Source organism: Monomorium pharaonis, chromosome 4 (assembly GCF_013373865.1).
Source record: "Monomorium pharaonis isolate MP-MQ-018 chromosome 4, ASM1337386v2, whole genome shotgun sequence".
NCBI lineage: Eukaryota > Metazoa > Arthropoda > Insecta > Hymenoptera > Formicidae > Monomorium > Monomorium pharaonis.
The window spans coordinates 8,796,468-8,818,714 of NC_050470.1; the positions used below are offsets into that span (position 1 = coordinate 8,796,468).

The following is a 22,247-nucleotide window of genomic DNA, read 5'->3' on the forward strand; positions in this document are numbered from 1 at the left end:
CCCCTCGATGGCCGACCTTTTCCTTTTACCTGACCCTGCTCCGCGCCCGGAACCTCATCGTTTTTCTCTCTTCTCCTCCCTTTCCCTACTGCGGCGCCTTAAAAAGGAGACGTCTTGCGGAAACTGCGAGCGGACCCGAATAACTACAGACGCACTTTGTTCTTGAACCGCAGAGATGTGCATCTCGAGGAATAGACCTGCTGCGCCCGCGTGAATCAACAGAGCGATCTATATACTGTCTCCTTAAGTCAATCGATTATTGAGCATCATGATTTCAATTGTGTTAACAGCGTCGCCCATTGATGGAACGAAGAGAGCTACATTTTCCCCGTGAGAATTTCACTCTCTGACACAAACGTACAGCTCTGCTACAAACGACACAAATATGGAAATGTATCGTGTGACGAATCCTGTTAGTTTACTTAAGTTATTAAAAATAAACCGCAAAAGTACAATATGGCGAAGCGTTTTTAAACAATTCAGCATTAAACGTGCATTAGACGGGCAGGCAAATGTCGCAAAACTTGATTTTCGGGATATGAGCTAAAGCCTAAAGCCCAGGCGTAGAAAAATCAAAAGGCGCTTATTTCGCGAGTTGTTTGTCAAAGAGACCAACGCGGGTCATTTCCTGAGAGCAGCATTGCGTTACATTTCGTCCACGTAATACCGCCGTTTACCTATAATGTCAAGCCGATGAGAATGATTAATGTAAATCACCGTCCATAAATGTTATGAGTAATGGTGCAGTTAATAGTTAACGACGTAGATACGGCGGCTCCCGGTATTTCCTTTCCTTTTCAATCAATTACCATCTGTGAATGAGGAAAAAAGACGTGGAAAACCTGTTACCGCGCGTAATGACTTCATGATTGTTACCGCGGCAGATCTCCGTAAGTCAATCCCTAACTCAATAACTATTATCTTCGGTTATCTTCTCAATCTCTTTTGTGCATATTAATTATTTCCTTACTATATAAACGCGTAGAAGAAAATATAATCGCTACTGTACTATAACACTGTATAGGTTTTTTCTATCGTTATAATCTTTCGCGACGTGACATCATGTCGTAAACTAATGATTTACATATAACAGCAGCGTGCAGGTTTGCCTTCGTTCACGAGACTATAAAATTAACACATCAAGTATATTTATCACGCGATGTGCTTCCTTATCAAAGCAAATATTAATAATTATAATAATCTGACGAGTCTGTGATTCAGTTCAGGCGTATGATTGACGTTCATTTCTTTTCGTTCAAATTGTTCTACGGACAATATTTATTGGTATATAGACGTGTTAAAAAGATATATTTGCACGTTCAATCTGTCTCTGTGGTTAGTCATTCTTTTGACTTTTGCTGGCGTCATTTTAGAAAGCAACTTCAAGCAACACACTCCAGCGCTTTGTCTTGTAACAAATTGATTCTGATTTCTCACGTAATGTGTTATAAAGATAAATGTAACGCAATTTCGAAGAGAAATATTTCACGTTTGAAAAAATAAAACGTTTGCATTTGTAACGAGTCATTTTGTTACATTATCACTCTCATATTCGCTTCATGTATCGCAATTTGTTTGTATGATAATAATTATACGTAATGTATTTGCAAAGAAATTGTTTTATTTCACCCCATTTTATTAAAAAAAAAAAAAGTATGACGATCGCAAGTAAATTTTAAGTCACAACAGAAACGAAACTGCGAAAAAAAAATGTATTGCGTAACATTTTTACGAATCGCGCTCACGACGGCAACGCAAATACATCTCAAATGACAGTCATAACGATAATTTATACGCCCGTTAAACATGCGTTACCTCTTGCGATGCAATAAAACTCTAAAACGTAACGATGCGCGGCTCTAGTTTTGCGCAATTTCCGCGCGCTCTTGTACACCTTTTTGTTATACCTCTCATCGATAATATCATCGATATGGCTTTCGCATATAAAACTGTCCACGCGCACTTGTCGTAACTCGAATTATATTCCGCAATCGTAAGACGCGTGCATGGCGTGCACGGGAGACAAATTAGGCGACGCACGGACGGAGGAATTTGTTTGCAATCGTATTTATTGTTTGCGCGTTAAACGTAATGCGTATTTGCGTTCATGTAAAGACAAGCGATGTGGATATAATACTAGAGTAAAGGCTATGGGCACTAAGTCGATAATAATATACCGCGCGCGTTCTTATAACAGATTTGCGAGAGACCGCTTATTCCCCCGTCCAGACGCGCGGTTTTCGTTGCCGTCTACCTTTTTTTTTTCCCCGTCACTATTTAAAATATTGGAAACGCTCGCGCGCGCCGCCGTTTTGTCTCGGGAGTTAATGCAAATACGCAACGCAACCGCAATACGCAACGTAACCCAATGTAATGCAATGTTACACTCGCGCGCGCGCGCGCGCACGTGAACCGCACGATTATAAACGTATCACGCGGTTGTCCATATCGCGGCGCGGACTTTCGCCAACGGGAACGACGAGAGACGAAACGCGCGAAACGCGACGGCGGATATTTTTACGCGTTAAAATGCATTCAGGAAGCGGCCAGGTTCGCCGAAATTCGCGTGTTAGCCGAACGAAAGCGCTAGGGAGCCCAGCCGTGGACGTATGGTATTCCGTTCGTTTATCAAGCGCACCCATCCCGGATTCATCCGACGCTGCCGAATCGAATTTTATCGAACACTTACCCCCGCGCGCGCTCGACGTATTTTGATTTTTATTCGCGAAAACCAGTAACGGAAAATGTGCTACCGCTACGGCGCGACAGGTCGGTCGGCGTTATTTAACCGCGGCGTTTTTTAATGGAAGGGTAGGGGAGGGGGGGGGGGTGAGGGAAGGGAAGAGCGCGTTATATTTTTCACGTGCGCGCGATGAGTACCGCTAAAAATGTCCAGACCGAGCGGGACGAGACGATTGTTTACAATGATTGTGGTATCGCGAATCGAGGAGAGGGGTGGGGGGGGGGGCAGAGAGGGAGAGAAAGGGGGAAAAAAGTATCCGCCGGCTGTTAACCGTTCGGCATTTATGTAACGCCGCGCCATTATATTCCTTATCAAAAGTGGATGAAGCTTTGAGTGGTGTGATGCGAGTATCGCAAGTGCGAGGTTCCTGTCGAGATGACGGCGCGGATTAAGCCGTCTCTTCGTTTAATTTCCTCCTTCGTTTAACATTTTTTTTTCTCCCTCTCTCACTAATTTTCGTGTCGCTCCTCGACCGCGTCGGATTGCATATTCATTACATTGCCGCGGTGGTTTCCAACAGTAAGTAACACATTCTTCCTGCTCCGAGTTTTAATTTCGCCAAGCCCTATTTCTATTTTAATGAAAACGGAAACATTAATTAGCGCAAAGTGCGCAGCCTTGGGATACATATCTAGTCCTTGCGACACACATAATGCGATATCGCGCCACAAATCGCTTATTGCCCCCGGAGATCGAGGACAATATTGGAAGCTAACGAAATTGTTAGCCAAGTGTTGCGACTGCACGACACTTTCGCGTTTGCAGTTCCGATTTTTTGCCTATTAATTACACTGCGACTTTTGGCGCAAGGCGCTTTGTTGCGCGTCGCAAATTTAATAACCCTCTCACGATTGGAAGAACCGCTATCAAGCAGTGAAAATACATTGCTTTATTGCCGCCAATTTATCAACGACCGCGCGCGCGCGTCCTATTCTCTGTACAAGTAATACATTATTGAAAATTATAAACAAGCAACAGCGGGACGTATAAAGCTTCGATAAAGTGCAGAACGCGGATTTTCGATTTACCGAATGCGATTTCCGTGTCGCACAATACCTTAATACAATTGCCAACAGCAAGACACAACAATGCCCGCACATTTAATCGCGCCACGATCACATTCGAAATTTTCCATCGTTTCCACAAGCAGCGGCGGCGGCGGCGGCGGCGGCGGCGGTTTTGCCACTGGCTCGCGCGCGCGTGGCCTTTTTACGCGTGCAACATGAAATGTACGGTAGATTAATGCGATCAGTCGCCTACGAATCGGATTATTATCCACAAAGTGCAGAACTGGAATTAATTTAACGATAGACTAAATACATTTTATTTCGGCCATTAGAATCCGAATCGGTGTCTGATCGAAAATTACGTTCGCAAGAAGGCTTCTTCGCTTCTCGTCGGATATAGCCGACAGAAATAAAATGTACACCTCACTATTCCTTTTTTTTTTCTTCTTTTGCATATCTAACTCCCCCTTTTTTTTTTCTTTCCCTTCCCTGCCTTCCCTGCCTCCCCCGCCCGTCGCCATCGCGGTCGTTTTCTCCTCGCTCGGGATACAACACGGGTTACGCGCGCACGTACACGCGTTCCGAATTTCGAATGCAAGGAACGTCGGGCATGCCCTTGGCAAGATTAATCACCGCTACCTTATGGTCAGTTGGCCGCGAGCCCGACTAGAAAAGAGGAAGAGAGGCCGAGAGCCACGGCGGCGCGGCGGCGGCGGCGTGGCGGCGCACCGTTTCGAAAAATGACGGGAAAGAGGCACAATAACAGATGACAGATCGCCGTCGCGTCCTCTGGCTCGGCGAGACGGACGTCGCGATGAATCGCGAGGACGGCGTCGGCGACGCGAGGCGGCTTCTCGCGTCACCCGGGGAAGGATCGTCGACGCTGCGCGTCGCACGTCGCGACTACAAATGAGGATAGGAGAAGCGAGGCGCGGCAGCGACTCTTTTAATTTTTAAATCAACCGCGTCGTGCTAATTCCGATCCGGGGATCGTCGTCGGTCTCGTTTCAATCGAAAGACGCGAATGTTACCTACCCGAGTAGTTTAACTCTCGGCCCGGTATACGCCGAACAGCGATACGCCATTGTGGGCACAAGTGGAAAAAGCGGAAGCTAAATTGTCTAACGGCAACGTGGCAACGCGCGTGTCTACCGGCGTCGGGAATTAATTCATCATTTAGCCTAACGAAGGGAATAACTACTTGCAGCGGATGAGGTGGACGCGCGTAATAATGCGATGTCAGATAAGACGGGGACGAGCGATGAGCGCGCGTTGTCGGCTCTGGAAATCGTTCTTCCGATTCTTCCTTTTTTTTTCCTCTCTCTCTCCTCCTCCTTTTTTTTCCCTCACGCACCTGGCACGACATTTGCGGGCACAACGTCGCGTCCACCGGCACTGTCATTACCGACACAAAGTAAAACGCGAACGGGGATAAAGCTCGCTCGTAGCGTTTTCCTTTTTTTTTTTTCTAATCCGCCCTCTTCGCTCCTCGCGCGTCTTTTCGCGTTGATGGAAAAACATTTGTAACACTTTTCTTCACGCGAACAATTACCGAAGTCGCACACGCGTACGGCTACTGGGCTCGTTCAAGTTTCTTTTTACTCGTTTGCCGCGTCGTGGAGCCTTCGAAAACACTCTTCCGCGAAATGTCGCGCGCATTTTTGCGTATCCGTGCGCCCGCCGGTGGAAAGCGCATACGAGACAACGCGTTCTGAAGGTAAGGGCCGAGTTTTCGCGTTTCACGTTTGCGTCGGGCGCCGCTCATTTAACGCCGGGGAAATGCAAGATCGATTACATTATCGCTGCCTAAGTGCATTGCCGACCGTATACAATCGTATATATATTTCTTTTGACTGTGAACGTTAGAGTCGCGTCAATGACGTTAACGTCGCTATACCAATCGTTGATAATCGGGTGCGCGACCGAATCTTTTTTACATTAGAGTACGCGGAAATCACTTCGTTTTCGTGACGATAAGTTCTTCCACAGTCTAGTCTGGATACGTAAAAGTTAAGAAAAAAAAACCGCGCTAAGTGTCATTCAAAAAGATGATCCTGCAACTTTAGCAAAAATTGTAGGCGTGTAAAAATTTACCGAGGTAGACGAATGGCTGGCGAATACTATGATGCGCACGTGTATTGCACTTAATCAATCTAACTGGCGAAGGCAGAATTTTATAAATTTTATTCAGAGCCGAAATTCTAGCAGATACAAAAATTAGCGATACATCTTGGCTGTGACATCGAGAAATCTGTCTACATCAACAAAACATAATTTTTTATCTCAGGAAAGTGAAATTTATTATGTTTTGCTTGAAGTTTTTGCGAAAAGAAGTCGAAGATTCTGCCACATTATGCCAAGTCGATCGTATATGAAAAATGTTTAATAGATATCGATGAGAAGTACGTAGAGAAGGAATATAATCTCGTGATATTTGACAAAACCGTTCATCCTCGAAAAATATTCGCAACTATACTCGGAATATTTCTCATTCCCCGAAGATAATCCCCCACGTTATGACGCGAATCGCGACGGGTCGGATCACCATAGCCACGATTCCGACGGCTCTCTCGCGGCGAGATCCCACATCAGAAAAACAACAGATAAGCCAACGTCGGACAGCCGTTGGCGACACTTTCGGCGACATTTCTCTCCCCCTCTCTCCTTTCTTTTGGGTGTGGAATAAATATTATTGAGAAAACAATTAGAGCGGCCGATTGGTCGCGCACAATCAAATGTCGTGACATTAGCTGCCAATCTTTATAATGGCACCGAACTCGGCTCGGCAAACAAGGTAATAAACTGTCTTTAATTAGCGGCGTTTAATATCAATAGTGACGAGCCACGTCGCCTTTATCGCCGCGCGAATTAACAATGGCGCCGTCGTTTCGCGGAGATGCGTCTAATTATTGCGCAGTATCGTATACGAGACCGAGGAAAAAGAAAGGAAATAAGAAAAACGAGCGCGCGAACGAGATCCCGACGAGAAAATCGCGTCGCGCGCGATCCCCTCGGACACAGAAATACGCGCAATATACGACGTTTCATTACGCGATTCCGTTCTTCCTTCCGTGCAGCCGTCGCGCGCTTTGACGTCGCACGCCAGGCGCGCGATCAGGATGTTGCGTAAGGCAGCGAGACCGCGAGACGAAAAAACGACATGAGGCGACGGCGACGTGAGTGACAAACGAGAGCCTTTCAGGCCTCGTGTGTCACGAGCGTGTCCTTCCGAAAAACGTGCGCGTTTCCGGCGGCGACAATGGCATCGCGCCAGAACAACAAGATGCGCTCGTGTGCATCCGCGAAACTTCTCGAAGTGCAATTATTATTACGTCAATTTCCGGCTGGCGAAAGAAAGAGAGAGAGAGAGAGAGAGAGACACAGAGGACTCAAAACCGCGAGCTGCCGGAGTTTGTAGTGTCGCGCTCGCCGAAAAAAAAAAATATATACAAGTCAAACTTGAAATACGAAGAACGACGATATACATCTATGCGCGATTTGTCTTTTAATATGGGTAAGAGGCAAGAGATAGAAACATAATATCTGAGAGCTAATCGGATGCTGAAAAGCCGCAGAAGGTGACACGTCCGTACGGCAGCCTCTGTATCAGACTGCGGATTGAAGTTGAGATTGGATTGAGAAATCTTACCGAGTCGGGGCTAGTAAATTAATCTAAAGTTTTCGAAAACTCTGTTCTAATTGATCACATTTCGATCCAATCTCAATCTCCATTCGATTTGTCTTTTAATGCCGGGTAAAAGGCAGGAGATAGAGACGGAATATCCGCGCGCTAATCAGAGGCGATGAAAAGCCGCAGAAAACGACACGTCCGCAAAGAGCCGGTATCGGACCGCGGATTCGAATCGGGATTGGAACTGAGAAATCTAACAAACCGGAGCGAGTTAATTAATCTGAAGTTTTGAATACTTCGTTTCCGATTGGTTCTCGCAATTCAATCCGCGAATCGCCTGGAACGCGAGGGAAAAAAATCCCGGGAAAAGTAAACGACGAACCGGTAACCCGCGCCTAATGCTCGCGGCAGTGCCGAAACGAGCACCGTCGGGCATCGCCGTTGGCACGCAACAAGTTTGTTTGCAGTTTAGCTCGTACGGCTGTTGTCGTAAAACTTGCCGGCTCCATTTTCTCTCTCTCTCTCTCTCTCTCTCTCTCTCTCTTTGTACCGACGTATTAATTAAATGCGAGAGCACTTTTCACGGCGAAAACACACGAATTCTCTGTGTCTAAGACGAAACGAAACGAACGTCCCCCCATCGCACACACGTAGACGTGTCACTCTCGCGGTGAGGGTGCGCTTCTCACCTGGCGGCGTGATACCGTGCGGGTTGAGATGCGGATGGGGATGGTGCGCGCCGGCGAGTATGCTGGCCTTGCTCTGGAGATGATGCGCCGCGGTCGGCCCTGGCGAGCTGGTGGGCGGCAGATGCGCCGCCGGATTGTAGAAACCGGCTGCCGCCAGGGCGGCAGCGCTAAAGTAACTCGCGGCCGCCACCGCGGAGGACGAGTGGTGCGTGGACGACAGGTCGCCGCGTTGCTGCTGGCCGCCGGGCGGCAAGGGCGGCGGCGGGGTCTCCGGCGCGGCCGCCGGGCTGCCGGGCCCGCCGGGCGGCGGGGAGCCGCTGCCCTGGGACGAGGAGCCGCCGAGGATGCCGCCGGCGGCGGACGGTGGATGGGTGCTCGCCGCGGTCAGCAGCGAGGAGACGCTAAAGTCCGTCGGCCGCGGTGCCGCCGGGGCCGGCAGGGGGCCGGCGATGTGGCCGTTCGGATTGCTGGCGGGCGGCGTGCCGCCGGCGAGGGTGCTCGCGAAGGGCGAGTGCTGATTCAGAGCCGTCGCTGACGCGGGGTACGCCATCCCAGGCCCCCGCGCCTCGGCCCGCGGCCCCGTGTTCGCGCCCTCGACCACGTTAATCTCCAATTCCGCGATGCCCGCGAGTCTACGCCGTTGACTGCCGTCGATGACTACGTCCTTCGCGGGGGAGTCCTCCTCCTCCTCCTCCTCCACCACCACCACCTCCTCGAGCCGTGCTGATCGCTGCTGCAGCGCGGAGGGTTGCGGAGTGCTGGCGCAGTGGGTACCCCTGCACGCCGTGTCTTGTTCGAATCTCATCGAGACGGGCGAGTGTGCCGAGTCGCGCGAGATTCCTCTTCGAGTGACTCACAAGCCTGCCTCCTCTCTCTCTCTCTCTCTCTCTCTATCTCTTTCTCTTAGGACCCTCTCGTCGAGTCCTTTGTGTGTCCCGCTGTCCTAGTCTCAACGATCACGCATCTCGCTCCTCCTCCTCCTCCTCCTCCTCCTGCTCCTGCTCCAAGGATCCGCGTTCAAGACTCGAGTAGAGGATCGCGATTCTCCAAGGTCCAATGCTCTGGCCGCGGGAAATTGCCGACGACGGTGATCACGGTGATCTCACTGATGAGCGTTGCCGAGAGCAGCTGCCTAGCTGTCGACATCGTCCCGCGACGTTCGAGCGGACATTCGAACTCCTGCCGGCAGGATCTCTCTCTCTCTCTCTTTCTCTCTTTCTCTGGGTGTATCACTCACTCGCGAGTTGGTATGAGAGACAGACCTGACAGAGCCGAGATATGCACCTGATATCTGTGAAATACCTGTGATGTGACGCTACACACACTCGTGGCACACACTCCGAATCGAGCCGAGGAGCCACACGCACTCGCGCGACCGGACTACCCGTGTCCACTGCTACCACGGTGACGCCGCGCGATAGATCTTGAGTATAAGAGTCACTCCCATCATCGAGGGACACTGGGCACCGCGAGGTAGGGTCACTCTAGCTAGGCCATGGTGTTATCGCTCACTCCAACTTGTGCTCACTGACTCGTCATCGAGTCTTCTTGTCTTCCGACACCGCGCTCGCGACACAGATCTCGATGTGACTTCTGGCAACACCGTCTCCCGCTCGGACCGTCCGACCGGATTTGCGGGGACTACGCGCAGAGCACACGAGAGGAGAGTACAAGTTCAGTTGGACGCGTCACGCGCCGGTCGACACGCGTGTCTCCGGCCGCGGCGGGAGACGTGGAGAAGCGCGAGACGACGACGACGACGACAACGGGCGACGACGAGAGAACGACGTAACGCGACGTGTGACGAGTGGAAAAAGGCAGGATGAGTTCTCTCTCTTCTCTCGGTGACGACGACGACGACGACGACGTTCTCTCGGCCGGAGCTGAAGAGCGGACGAAAGGTGTTACTTGGGTGGCGCCGCGATGGTCACTGAGCAGCGCTAGGATTGACACCTACTCTGGGGGCTCACCCCCACACCTCCCGCGGAGGTGTTGGTGTGCTAAAGTCCCCGTCCGGATTCAGGGCGGCGTGTACGGCGGCGGCCGCGCGTGTATATGGGTGGTCCGCGGGCCCGTGTGCGTGCGTTTTACGCGCGTGTATATAGGACCACGCGCGCGCGGTGTGCCTGCGCCGCGGAACGGACGCGGGAGGCGTGAATGCTGGAGGGCAGCGACGCGAAGACTGAGACCGTGCGGGGGCTGCTCCTCCTCCCTACCCCTGCGACCGTCCGAGCACTCGGGAGTGTGGAGGGGAGTCGGGAGCGATCCGGCCTTCCCCGACTCAGTCGGCACACACTGGAGCGCCCGCGAGTGCGACGAGGACGGTCGATGAGAAGGAGAGAGAGAGTGAGAGAGAGAGAGAGAGAGAGACCGCGGCCTGACGAAATGCTGCTGCGAGGCGGCAAGCGCGCGGAGTGGGAGGAAGGGTGAATTTCGCGGCACCTTCTCCCTACCCCAGTCAGTCGGGCGATAATGAGCGCTCGTAGTCCGGATTGGCGTTCCGGCGCCAATCCGAGCGGCGTTGGACTCGACGCCTTTTCCGACGCTACTCTCTCGGAGCCGGCGACGGTCTCGCTCGCGCCTTCGCGCGCGCTCTCCCTCTCTTTCCTCTCCCGTCGGACTTATCCCCACCGCTCGCCGCGCGTCACGTACACACGCTCGCGACGCCGCTCCTCGGCTCCGTGTCGTCAGTGAACCCAACGTGTGGCCCCCACCACCCGGACGGGTTCTAAGGGTGTTAACCGCGAGTACGCCCATTAACACCACCCTGCGTCACTGCCTTCCGACGAGGGCGGGGGCATCACGGGGATACCGTAGGCGGAGAGGGGGCGACCGACGTCGCGAGGTGTCGTTAGTGAAGCTCGCTCGAATCTTCGTCGACTGAACGTTAACGCTCTCGCGTTTGACGCGAGAGAATTTTCACGTCTGAGTTGCCACGTTGGCCGACACCTCCGTTTGCCGAATCGGAGAATAATGTTATTGCTCTCAGATGTCGTTCCGCGCCTCGAATTGCTGCAATTAAATACATTTTTCGAGACATTGAGTTACTTGTAAAAAATATTATCTTTTTGCCTAGGAAAAGTTATACAATCAAAACACAGAAACGACTTTTCTAAAATAGATATATAATAATTTGATTTGAATTGAGACGTGAATTAACCGAATTACTATTCAGAGATACAGAACTCGTATTACTTTTGTTATCCGAGTATTCTCATCTTTACTAGTTATTCCATATTTTGCTGAAATAAGCGAAAAATTTATTGCATAAGAATGCAATTATATTTTTATTATTAAGCTGGATTTGTATAATTCTAGTTTTGTTTAATTTTAACGGGCGCTCCGAATTGTTTAACTCTATTATGATAAAAAGATACAAATTTACATATTACGGATAAGCGAATTTTGATTATGCGAGCCATACGGGTTACATATAGCAGGTACCCGCGTATTACTAGCAGATTTTGAATAATTGGACAAGCATATGGGTATCATTAGTTGTAACTTTAACTATCAAACAAAGTTCTAACTTAACGAGAGGTATATGTCACTAATTAATAATGTAGTAATCTAATGTCACAGAAAGGTATATAATGTGTGACACAGTGACATTTTAGCCAAATAATATTACATTTTCCAACTAATATTAATTCTATTTCTAATATATTTTGCAATTCCGGAGTTTAGAAACTGTAAAGTTTTTTGTTCGAGCGGATCAGGAAAAACGTAAAATCACATAATTCATCTGTATAAAAGTTTGGCGACATTTCACCCGAAAAAAAAAAAAATACTTTTCATCGCGCGCGCCCGCGTGACGAATATACTTTATCATCACCGTAATGCAACACAATTGGCCACGTCGGGAATTCACCGAGTTTTCCGCGAAATACCGCTAGTGAGAAGTTTTCGAGAGCCGTGCCAAAATTCGCACGGTACAGCGTCACGAATCTCACCCCGTCTCGTTCCGTCCCTCTCGCTCGCGCTCGGGTGGCTCCATCGCCCGTTTTAGCACGGCAAGTAGCGGCGACAGAGAGAAAACCCGTAGCCACACCCCTTATACCCCTACCGTCGCCGCGATCATCCCCCTCCATGTTATCACGTGACCTAATCTGTTCCCCTCTTGCGCTTATCGTCTCCGTCATCCGCTGTACTCCCCCGTCTCGTCTCTCGCGGGTGCCGCCCTTCACCCTTTCCTACCAACGAAACCTCTCCCGCTTTTTCTCTGTCGTGAAACGCTCGACGCTCGTCCTTCGCGCCACAGAGTGTTGCTGAGACGCCCAGAGCATCACAGTGTTGCCAAATCCGCGAAAGCTCTTCTACCCGCACGGACTGAAATTATATATCCAGAATCACATTATTCGGGAGCGTCGTAAAGAGTGACCGTCACGCTGAGACTGTCGATCGGAAGTCGTTTTTTTTTTTTGCTGGCCCGGAGCAAAATTCAGTTTGCCGGGCCATGATCCGGTTTAATCGTAATTATATAGGGAGAGAGAAACGCGGGAGGATTAAACGTCTGGAACAAAGGGGCGGATCATGTTGCTTCATTATTTATTACTTCTGCAGTGAATTATTGGCAACGTACACCTTTCCGTTGCACTTCTTGTAAACTCAATTCTTCTGATTTACCTTACAAAAGAAAAGTAATGAATAATATTGCTCGAAAATTTCACCCTCAGGTATATTTTCAAATTTCATCCAAGTGAATACACTTCAGAATGTCACAAATTAAATAATCTATATTATATTCAAGTAATAACGCATCTATAACATACATAATTTATAACACATATAAGATTTCTCATATACTTTATATGTATATTATAATAGTTTTTTTAAATATTAGTGTTGACTTATTGATTAATATAGCTACGTGACTCTTTCAACGATATTGAATATTTTATTGATTTAAATTAAATGACTTACTGCCTACTGTAAAAGATTTCCCAAGTTAGTTTTCAACTTTATAGTCGCAAGAGTTTAAGTTTTTTTATGCTAAAATTTAAATACTCTTATTTATATTTTTGGAGGACGCGATTAGACTGGTTGAATTATTCATGTAATAATTACCACAGCATGCACATCTGACAGGTTATTTCTCATGACTTCACCTTATGCCAATTCTCATTTGTCTCTATCCTACATACTACATTGCCAGACACTCATTGTGGACAGCTCATTCCACACTTTTCGCTCTCTTTTCTTCCTTGGCCGATCTGAGAAAAACGTATCGGCGGCGATCGATGCCACTATACGTTAGCTATCGGATAGAGGCAGTCGAACGTAAAGGAAACGAAATATATAAAGGAAAAAAAAAACATAAAGCAAAAGGCGAAAGAAAGAGCGTCTAAAAATCCAACGGGTACACATATATTGCGAGAAACCCCACACAGCGTTCTCTTTCTAGAGAAGGAGCTTAGTCGCCTCTTCGCATGTCCGAGACGACGTGATAGCAAACGGCTGAGGCAAGAGCAAAGTTTGTCCTCGTCGGTAGGAGAAGATAGCGATACGAGAGACAGAAAAAGAGAGGCAGAGAGAGAGAAAGAAAAAAAAATCCAGCCACCGAGTGTCGTGATACGCGGAGAGCGAGGGGAGCATGGACATAAGATGGAAGGAGAGCGACGGTGCGGGCGAGAGAAAGAGAGAGGTGGTCATAATCGCGCAGACCGCGTCATAATCCGCGACGAAAAACATTTGACGAGCGCGCCGGGCTGGTAAAGGGGCAACGCGATTGGGCGTGGCTCGGTTTGACACCGCCCACGTGCCCGAAGTTCCCTCACCACCGTTGCCGACACGCGGGTGGGGGGACTAGCCTTACGCGACGCGCGGTTCGCGCCGAGTGACGAGCGAGGAAGTGGGGGGGTCCGCGAGACGAGGACGGAGACTCGCGTGGCATTCATCCCGTGACCACGATGAGAGCAAGACGAAAGACAGGACACACACAGCAATACGCTGTACACACGCGCGCGCGCACGCATGCACATTGTTCAGCACACACGGTGAGAATTTTTTTTGCGCGCATACGCGGTGGTCTTGTTGGGTTGGTCAGTGTGGAGATCGGCTAAAGTTTAGCACGAAGAAACTTGGCTTGTGCAGCGCTTCGTATACCGTGTCTATATCGCTTGATGTGCAGCCAATGAACGTCCCGCAAAATTGCAGATTTTATCGGACAATTACACCAAGTCCAGCAACGTGACTTAGATGATCAGGTTGATATCACAAAATAGTTAAATTGTACTATGAGACCAAGCTTTGGCCTAGAGGTAGAAAACAGTATACGAAAAAATGTGAGAGTCACGAGCTGAAGAGCAGTGTACACTAGTTCAACATAAGTAAAATTAAAATTTTGTCATACATGTACAAAATTTTTCTATTTGATCAAATTGAATTTTATTTCTAGTGTGGGAATATTAAAAGTAATTATTTAATATTGTATTACCTGAATTGCTAATAAAATATTTAGCAATCAAAATGCAAAATAAGTAATGAATAACAACTATCTTGTTTAAGAAATTTATGTATCACATATTAAAATATGCGATGAAAAGCAGATGGTTTTATGAATAATTAGGGACAGTTTTGCAACAAATATACACGTATAAGCAATATATTTGTTAAGATTACAAAACTTTGATGTCACAAAATAATAATTCTGTTGAAAAGAATGCTTAATGATAAAACACAGTTAGGAAAAGTGTATCAATAAACATTTATATTTATGATAAAGTTATCTAGAGGCAAAATATACATCCACGAGATGTATATAGATATGTGATAAAAATGAGAGAGTATTGTATATACCCATAGAGTTAATATGTATTTTAAACAAGTTTAAAACAGCGAAAAATGTTACGTAACAAGTTTCTTAAGCTACAATTGTATCTATCGTATAAGTTGTTTCAAAATTAGTTTCACCAGAATGGTATGAACTTTTCGCTCTGGGCGATAATATTACTATCAAATTATGTCTTCGATTGCGTTGCCGTTTCGCCCGCAGGAAGTGGACAGTATGCGTATGTAGTGCATCCGGTCTTTGAAACGCTACGTTGATAGTGCCAATAACTCCCATATAATTAATGATGCCTACCAACCACTGCTCGCGAGTACGCCACCCCGATATAGACCATTTGTTCCTCCCCCGATGCGGTGAACCATCGCATACGCGTAGTCGCATTAGTTAACCACAGTGGCTGCGAAATTCTGGAAACCAGTGAACTGCGTACGGGAGATGGGGAATTACGAGCGAGTAGAATACATGTGCGAGAAAAATATATATTGACTTAAGCTGCAGTTGTAAGATTGAATAAGTGCGCCAGTACAAAAACGTTCACACAGTAAACGAGCGTGTTAGCAAACGATATACTCGTTCATATAATACGTATATAACACAATTACGACTACGGCCATATTTATCTAATTGTAGATGTGAATTTATTTAATTCTCTCTAGGCATATATTTTCTTTGTGTACCCAATCAATAATTTGTTTCGCAAAATCTTGATTTCTTATCTCACATTTAAGTAGCGTCTCTTACAAACGGATATCATATTCCGCGACGCCTTTTATTTCACAGCGACTCGGTAAGCTGGGATAACGCAAGATGAACTTCCTTCGTCGGCGTTTCGAACGGAGATTCCAGGCAGATAGAGCACACCAGGCTATATGTATATCGGGCCCTCAGCCTATAAATCTTCTCGGCTCATAAACAAAGCTTTTCAACGCGAAAGGTCGTTGCAACATGCGCGTGACCGACCGTCGCTCGCTCTCTCTCTCTCTGTCTCTCTCTCAGCGAGTAATTCGCGAAAGATACAAGAGAGTAGGAGGAGCAGTATAGCTTACGCGAGGGCGGCGGGACCAGGAGCGGGGTGGGACGGGACTGGAAAGCCCCTGACGGCTGAATTTAACGCCAAACTCATCAAGTCGCAGCTTGCTTCTTCGCGAGAAGCAGTACCGCGGCCAATTTTGTGCTCTTAGCAGCTTCGTCTTCTCGTTTGCCATATCTTAGCACATGCATCCCTCTCCGAGTTTCTCGAGACTTTGACGACGTTATAGACGTGAGCCACAGTCTCTGCACTTTAGACTATCCATGAGGCACTATTCATATTATAGATGCGCGTATAACATAGAAACTGATGGAAATAAATATTTTGAAATCGTAATATTTGTACAAATCATAATATCGTTTGTAAAAAATGTCAGATGTCGTTGTCCTTCAAGAGCACTTTAACGTGAAGAGAAACGGACTTTTCTTTGAACACGAGAGGCTGGAACGTGCGGTTACGGATCTCGCTTTGAGTGACTCGTTCGCGCTGGGGAATCGAAGAAGACACTAATGAAGGTTGCGTGATACCAGCTGATCGCAAGTGGATCGAAATTGGAGTGTAAACGGCGCGTACTCGTCATCGCCTCTGGACGTGTGCAGGCAGAGCTTTTCCTCAGAAAATTCGGGGAAAAAAACACACACACAGCGAGGTGGAGGGCGACACATCGCTCGGGAGACAGAACTGTGCGCAAACTGTGTGGAACAAACCAATTAAGTATTTTAATGGCACGGGGTTACCAAGCGGCTCTGTAACAATCGGATAAAACAATCGGAGGGCATGCCGATCCATCCCCGCCGAGAACGGCAGTAACGCCGGATTGCCTCGGGGTGATCGTTGTCGGCGAGAGGACGAGAGGGACGAGAGGCAGGAGAGAGAAGGGGCGACGAGAGAGAGAGAGAGAGAGAGAGAGAGAGGTGGTGGCGGTGTCGGTGATGGTTTAGAAGTGTAGAAAGACAGTGAAAATTCCCGACGTCACTCCAGCGCGCCGCGGGCGTGTAAATTTGCACGGATCGATTCCGGACGGGAGAAACGAAGACGGAAAGAGGGCGAGAGAGAGAGAGGGAGAGGGAGAGAGAAAGGAAGAGGGGGTGATCATCGTCGGTTCAAGGGAAAACGCGTCGGGAGCGCGAGAGAAGAGTCAAGTACCTAACCGACGCGGCAACGAAACGCCCGGAACAAACAACAAACAAGCAAACAAAAACCGGCATCCGCCGTCTCCACGGCGCCTGCCCGCGCGAACCGCGCTCGGCGTCACGATTTTCGAATTCCCCGGCCTGTCCGACTTCGCCGGCTACGTGGGATGCGAAAAGCACAAAAAGAATACGTCGATGTCGATTACACGTTACGTTTCTTAACCCGAGATCGGACGGTCGCGCTTCACGTGAAAGAAACGCTCGAGTGTTATGCTGCTACATAGTTGTAAGCAGCAAAATTAGTATCTCGATTTAGCGTCGCTTTAGGAAGGGCAACATTTATGCGTTACTTGCTCGACAGATTTTATGATTTTATTTAAGCGAAGTGCGCATATAAGCGACGCAATAAAGATAGGAATCAGAATATTTTATCTTGAATTTTTAAATCGGCGTTAATACGCACAATCGCGAACGCATTGTGGGATAAATTAATTCGCGAGGTATACCCGGATAATACAGTCGTCCTGTTAACACGCGGCGACAAATACGCCGATAGACCCGGATAATAAATCGGGGTTCGGCGAGTGTCGGGTCCTCGACACGGGATATCGCCGATCCATCGACGTGTTTAGCAGATTTCGGGGTGGAAGAAGCTAGAGAGATCAGGATTCGTTCGGCGAACCCCGACGTTTACCGACGTAATCCGTAGCGACCGTAGCGATCTGTGTAGAAGAGCGGGAAAGCCAGAAGCGGGAGGGTGGTTCCCGATCGAGTGGTTTGACAGGGGTAGTTTAGTCCGAGATATATATATATTTCTAATACTATTAGCCGGTGTTCCGTTACACAACGACAGATGGACGGGCGAGGAGATATATATACGTTCTGTTTGGATTTCGGTGTTCGAGGGTGCAGCTGCGAGTGTGTGTTATACCGCGCGTTACCCTGTTTGTGCCCCGACATCAATTGATAGTTTTGGTAAACGAGAATCTCTCCACAATAGGCCTCGTAACGCTTTGCAGGGAGGCTTGGCTCGCGTCTTCGTTTGAGAACATTCGTTTCCTTTGTAATGCGATTTTGAGACCTCGCGTCTCTCGGATTCGACGGATGCGGAATGAATCAAGTGACATCTTCTCGATGTTCTTGATTTTTATTCGAACCATTTAATTAAAGTTTGGCAAAATTTTCAATAATTTGGAAGACCTAATATATATTATAGAAAATATAGCCATAAAACATTTTTATACTAAAAATTACTGCACTGTAAGTTTTTGTAAAATTACAATTATAATAGTGGATAATTTTCAGACCGACTATAACAGTTGTAAATTTTTATGTGTATGTAATTTTGTATTTAAATTTCGCAATAATTTCTTAATTTGTTTTTTACATTTGTTTGTGTATACACCGTAAACAAATTTATGACACATTAAATTATTTTTACTTGTATACTACAAAATTGTAGACACAAGAAAATTTACATTTATTATAGTTGGTCTCAAAATTACCCACTATTATAGTTGTAATTTTACAAAAATTTTTTACAGTGTATGATAAGCAGTAAGCCTCGACTAAGAAAGGAATTATAAAAATTTTTACTGTTTTTCATTAAATTGTCACAGCGTATACAATACTTATGATATAATTCTCTGAAATTTTTCTGATCCGTGACTATTATCGTGCATAATAATTTTTTACATAAAATTTTCTCTGTAAAATTACATTTTTGTAGCTATGTATTAAATTAATTAAATTAATCATAATTGATAAATAAAAAGTAATTAAATATGAGATCTCGTGTGCCGTGTAGCGCAATGGGAAACACATTACGAAATCGTTATTGCCTTTCGATTGGGAAATGTGAAAGCGTGACGAATAAACAATCGCGACTATCAGCTAATCGCGCGCGCCCCGAAGCTTCGTCATTAATTAGATAATTAATACTCACTTCGTGCGGCTCAAGGTATATATCCAATAGATTGCAACGAAATTAACACAACATATGCGTAACCGTCGCCGGATCTCGGGGAACGAATTATCGATTCGCAGCCCATGTAGCTGCGAGCGACGATTGTTCTACTCGAAATTCACTTCCGATAACGTGGAGACTCGATTGTGTTTCCGGGAGTCAACTTCGCGCCATTGATTGAATTATCGGGCATGCAATTGATTGAATCGCCGTAGGTGTACCGCCGCGTGGAACCCATTTAACTCATCGTCCAAGTAACTGTTTAAACCAACCAGCTAGATATGGTATGTCTTCTATTACGATTAGAGCACGCGCATGAAGCTCTTCGTTCATTTATATTATCGCACTCGAACTTTGGGATAATATTTGCGTTTCTGTAAAGTAAATCTAGAAATCATCTAAGCGCGCGTATTCCATGATGTAAGGAATTTCTGCTCACATCTAATATCGCTTTAATTTACTGCAACATTTCATCAACTGTAATATAATAATAATTGAAAGACAAATACATGCTGTACAGAACAAAAATGTGTAAGAAAAAGTTTCAAAAAGTTTTCCTTTTATAAAGCTACTTTCCAATATCTGTTTAATACATTTTTACATAATTTATCGTTTGTAATCGGCATTTTTAGACATACCATAAACAATATAACGATACACTAATATAAGTAAAAATAAATAAAGATTGTAAAATTTCTAAACAGATTTCCAACTGTATAACATGGAAAAAAACGAGGACACAGACGTGTATAAAAGCTAAGACTGACATTCGAAGGCTTCGAGTTAACAATAAAAGTAACGATGCGAGCTTGTATGACGAATCATATGTAGAATATCTCGTTAACTATTACTGGCTAATCTTAAAATAGACGTAAGCTTTAGACTTTATCAGTATACATATATCTAGAAATATAACGTATATAACGTATCGATTGAGCATGAGCAATACATCGCAACAAAACCTATAACACGCTGAAAGCAGTGAGATGTTGCCTTATGCAAAATCCGTAACACTACATCTAAAAAGTGTTAATTTTGCATTTAATATGCGCTGTTTTTATGTAATTCATTCTTATTATTAATAAAATCGTAGGATTTTTTAGCTTAAAATGTTTCTTTATTAAAACCTTATAAGTGTTTAAAAGAATAATTAAAGCACACTACAACAACATTATATATATATATATATATATATATATATATATATATATATATATATATATATAATGCTATAAATGCATTTATATAAATGCCAAAAATGTACATATAAATGTGTTTTATTGTACAAATGAATTATATAAGTACTATCACATACTAATATGTGACGTAAAACGTATTATTACAAATGAAAAAAGGTACAATCTTGCATTTACTTGAATTTATAATATTTCAAATTTTAATCATTTTAATACTTTTTAAAAATTTTACTTAACTACAAATTTTGATACAGACTGAGTGCTTATATCTTTAGCTATTACAATTAGTACTTGTAAAATTTTTCTTTTCTCTGGAAAAAAAAACATTTACTTTATACACCTCAATTATACACTGAGAGGAAAAAATTGTTGCAGTAACCATAATGTCATTATAATTTATGATCATTTTTGAACCTAATCATATTTTTATAATTATAATATTCAACAATATAAATTATAATTTGAACTGTATATTAAAGTTCATATAACATTGCACTGAAAAAAATATTCTTCATGGTATCAATGTATGACGTTTATTGACTAAAATTCATTGATACAATAAACTTTTTGTTAATAAATATTACATTAAACCTTTTCATTAGCCATACATAAATTTATTAATATAATGAATTATTCTTTATTACGATAAATAAAACATCATGATAATAAAATAATTTATTGAACCAATTTTAATAAATTTTTCATTAGTAGAATAAATATTTTATTGGAATTTATGTACAGTTTTGGTTCAGTGTGGTTTATGCAACTCACAATATAATTACCATAATTAATTCAAAATTTTAAATATAGTAAGCTGTATTATGAAACAATTACTATAAGTATATGCTTATTATTATCAATATTATAGCAACAATAACTATAAAAATTATATTTCTGACTATAATTATTTTACTATGCAATTATCACGCACTTTTTTTTACACGTATAACGTGTAGATACATATATAATATGAAAAACTTTGTGAATTAAAATGATTCTTTTATCGGGTATACAAAAAAAAGTTCAATACTACATTACTTACCATCTTCGGTCGTAGAGAATTACGTGTCGTAATTCAAGTTCGAAGAGATGTCAACGCTGCGCAACACTGGAAATATGTATGCACGATCGCCATTTCATCGACTTGACTTTTATTTAGAAACTCATTATCTATGCAGGTAAGGTATAGTTTACCTGACGACAACTTTGTTATTCACCCTTCGGTACTATCTCGGTACTGTCGTCGCGCGGTTTCGTCACGGGACAACGGCAGGATAATTTTATTGCAAAGAGATCCGTCGTAGAAACGCCGATTCATAATTGAAGAAAATAATAACGTCGCCCGTAATATTTACGGTGGTAACATAGCGCGACACGCGCTATCCTTGCGACATCGATCGCGGAGGTCGACACGTAGGGTCACTTTTTTCTCGTGCGATGACAAATAAAATTTTCTACCGTTTAATAACGGCCCTTAGATCGAATTAGTCCGTAAATGCTTCGCAAACAATATAATTAGGAAAGAAAAAAAAACACATCGGATAAATGCATTGTCGGGACAATTTCAAGAGATCGATTGCGATTTGATGTCACGAATCGTGTCACGCTCGTAAAAATTTCATTCTCCAAGTTATTCCTGGAAGAACGACCTTCTTTCTGATTTCGCAGCGTTCAGCCTAAAGCATCGGTAGAAACGATAATGAAGCTAATTAAAGAATCGGCGTGCACAAGGACCCAATCAGTCTCCCACAAGCTTTCTCGTGTCTCTCGACACCCGGCAATGTCCCGTGACGTGAAAACGCTACTCGCAAACTCCATCGTCGTTTCATCTCCTCCACCTTCATCTCCGCCACTCTCATATCATCGACTATGACTACTCTTCCATTCGTTTCCGTTTCGATCGCCGCATCCTTTTTCTCGTTCGCCGTTTACGAAACTCGCGAGGGGAGCTCCTTCATCCCTCCCTCCCTCCCTCCCTACCCTCCCTACCTCAGCCACCGCCCGGCCCGCTCGTTGTCTCGTGGTCCGAGCTGTTTTGTCCCGTCAGTCCCGAGCGCGCAAT

The 22,247-nt window shown here is 45.2% G+C and overlaps 1 protein-coding gene across 3 annotated transcripts in view; it reads right to left on the minus strand.

Annotated features, from left to right (window-relative positions):
* The window catches only part of LOC105828826 (optomotor-blind protein), a 100,980-nt gene extending 85,767 nt beyond the window's left edge, over nucleotides 1-15,213 (minus strand). For 2 of the 3 annotated variants that reach the window (XM_036286474.1, XM_036286473.1), the window contains exon 1: nucleotides 8,071-15,212. In XM_036286474.1, coding sequence (XP_036142367.1) covers nucleotides 8,071-8,875 — 805 coding nt within the window. In that variant the 5' untranslated portion in view covers nucleotides 8,876-15,212. Of the gene's footprint in view, nucleotides 1-8,070 lie in introns of all 3 variants that reach the window. The other variant, XM_036286475.1, reaches the window with a different exon arrangement.
* Between the last annotated feature and the right edge of the window lie 7,034 nt (nucleotides 15,214-22,247).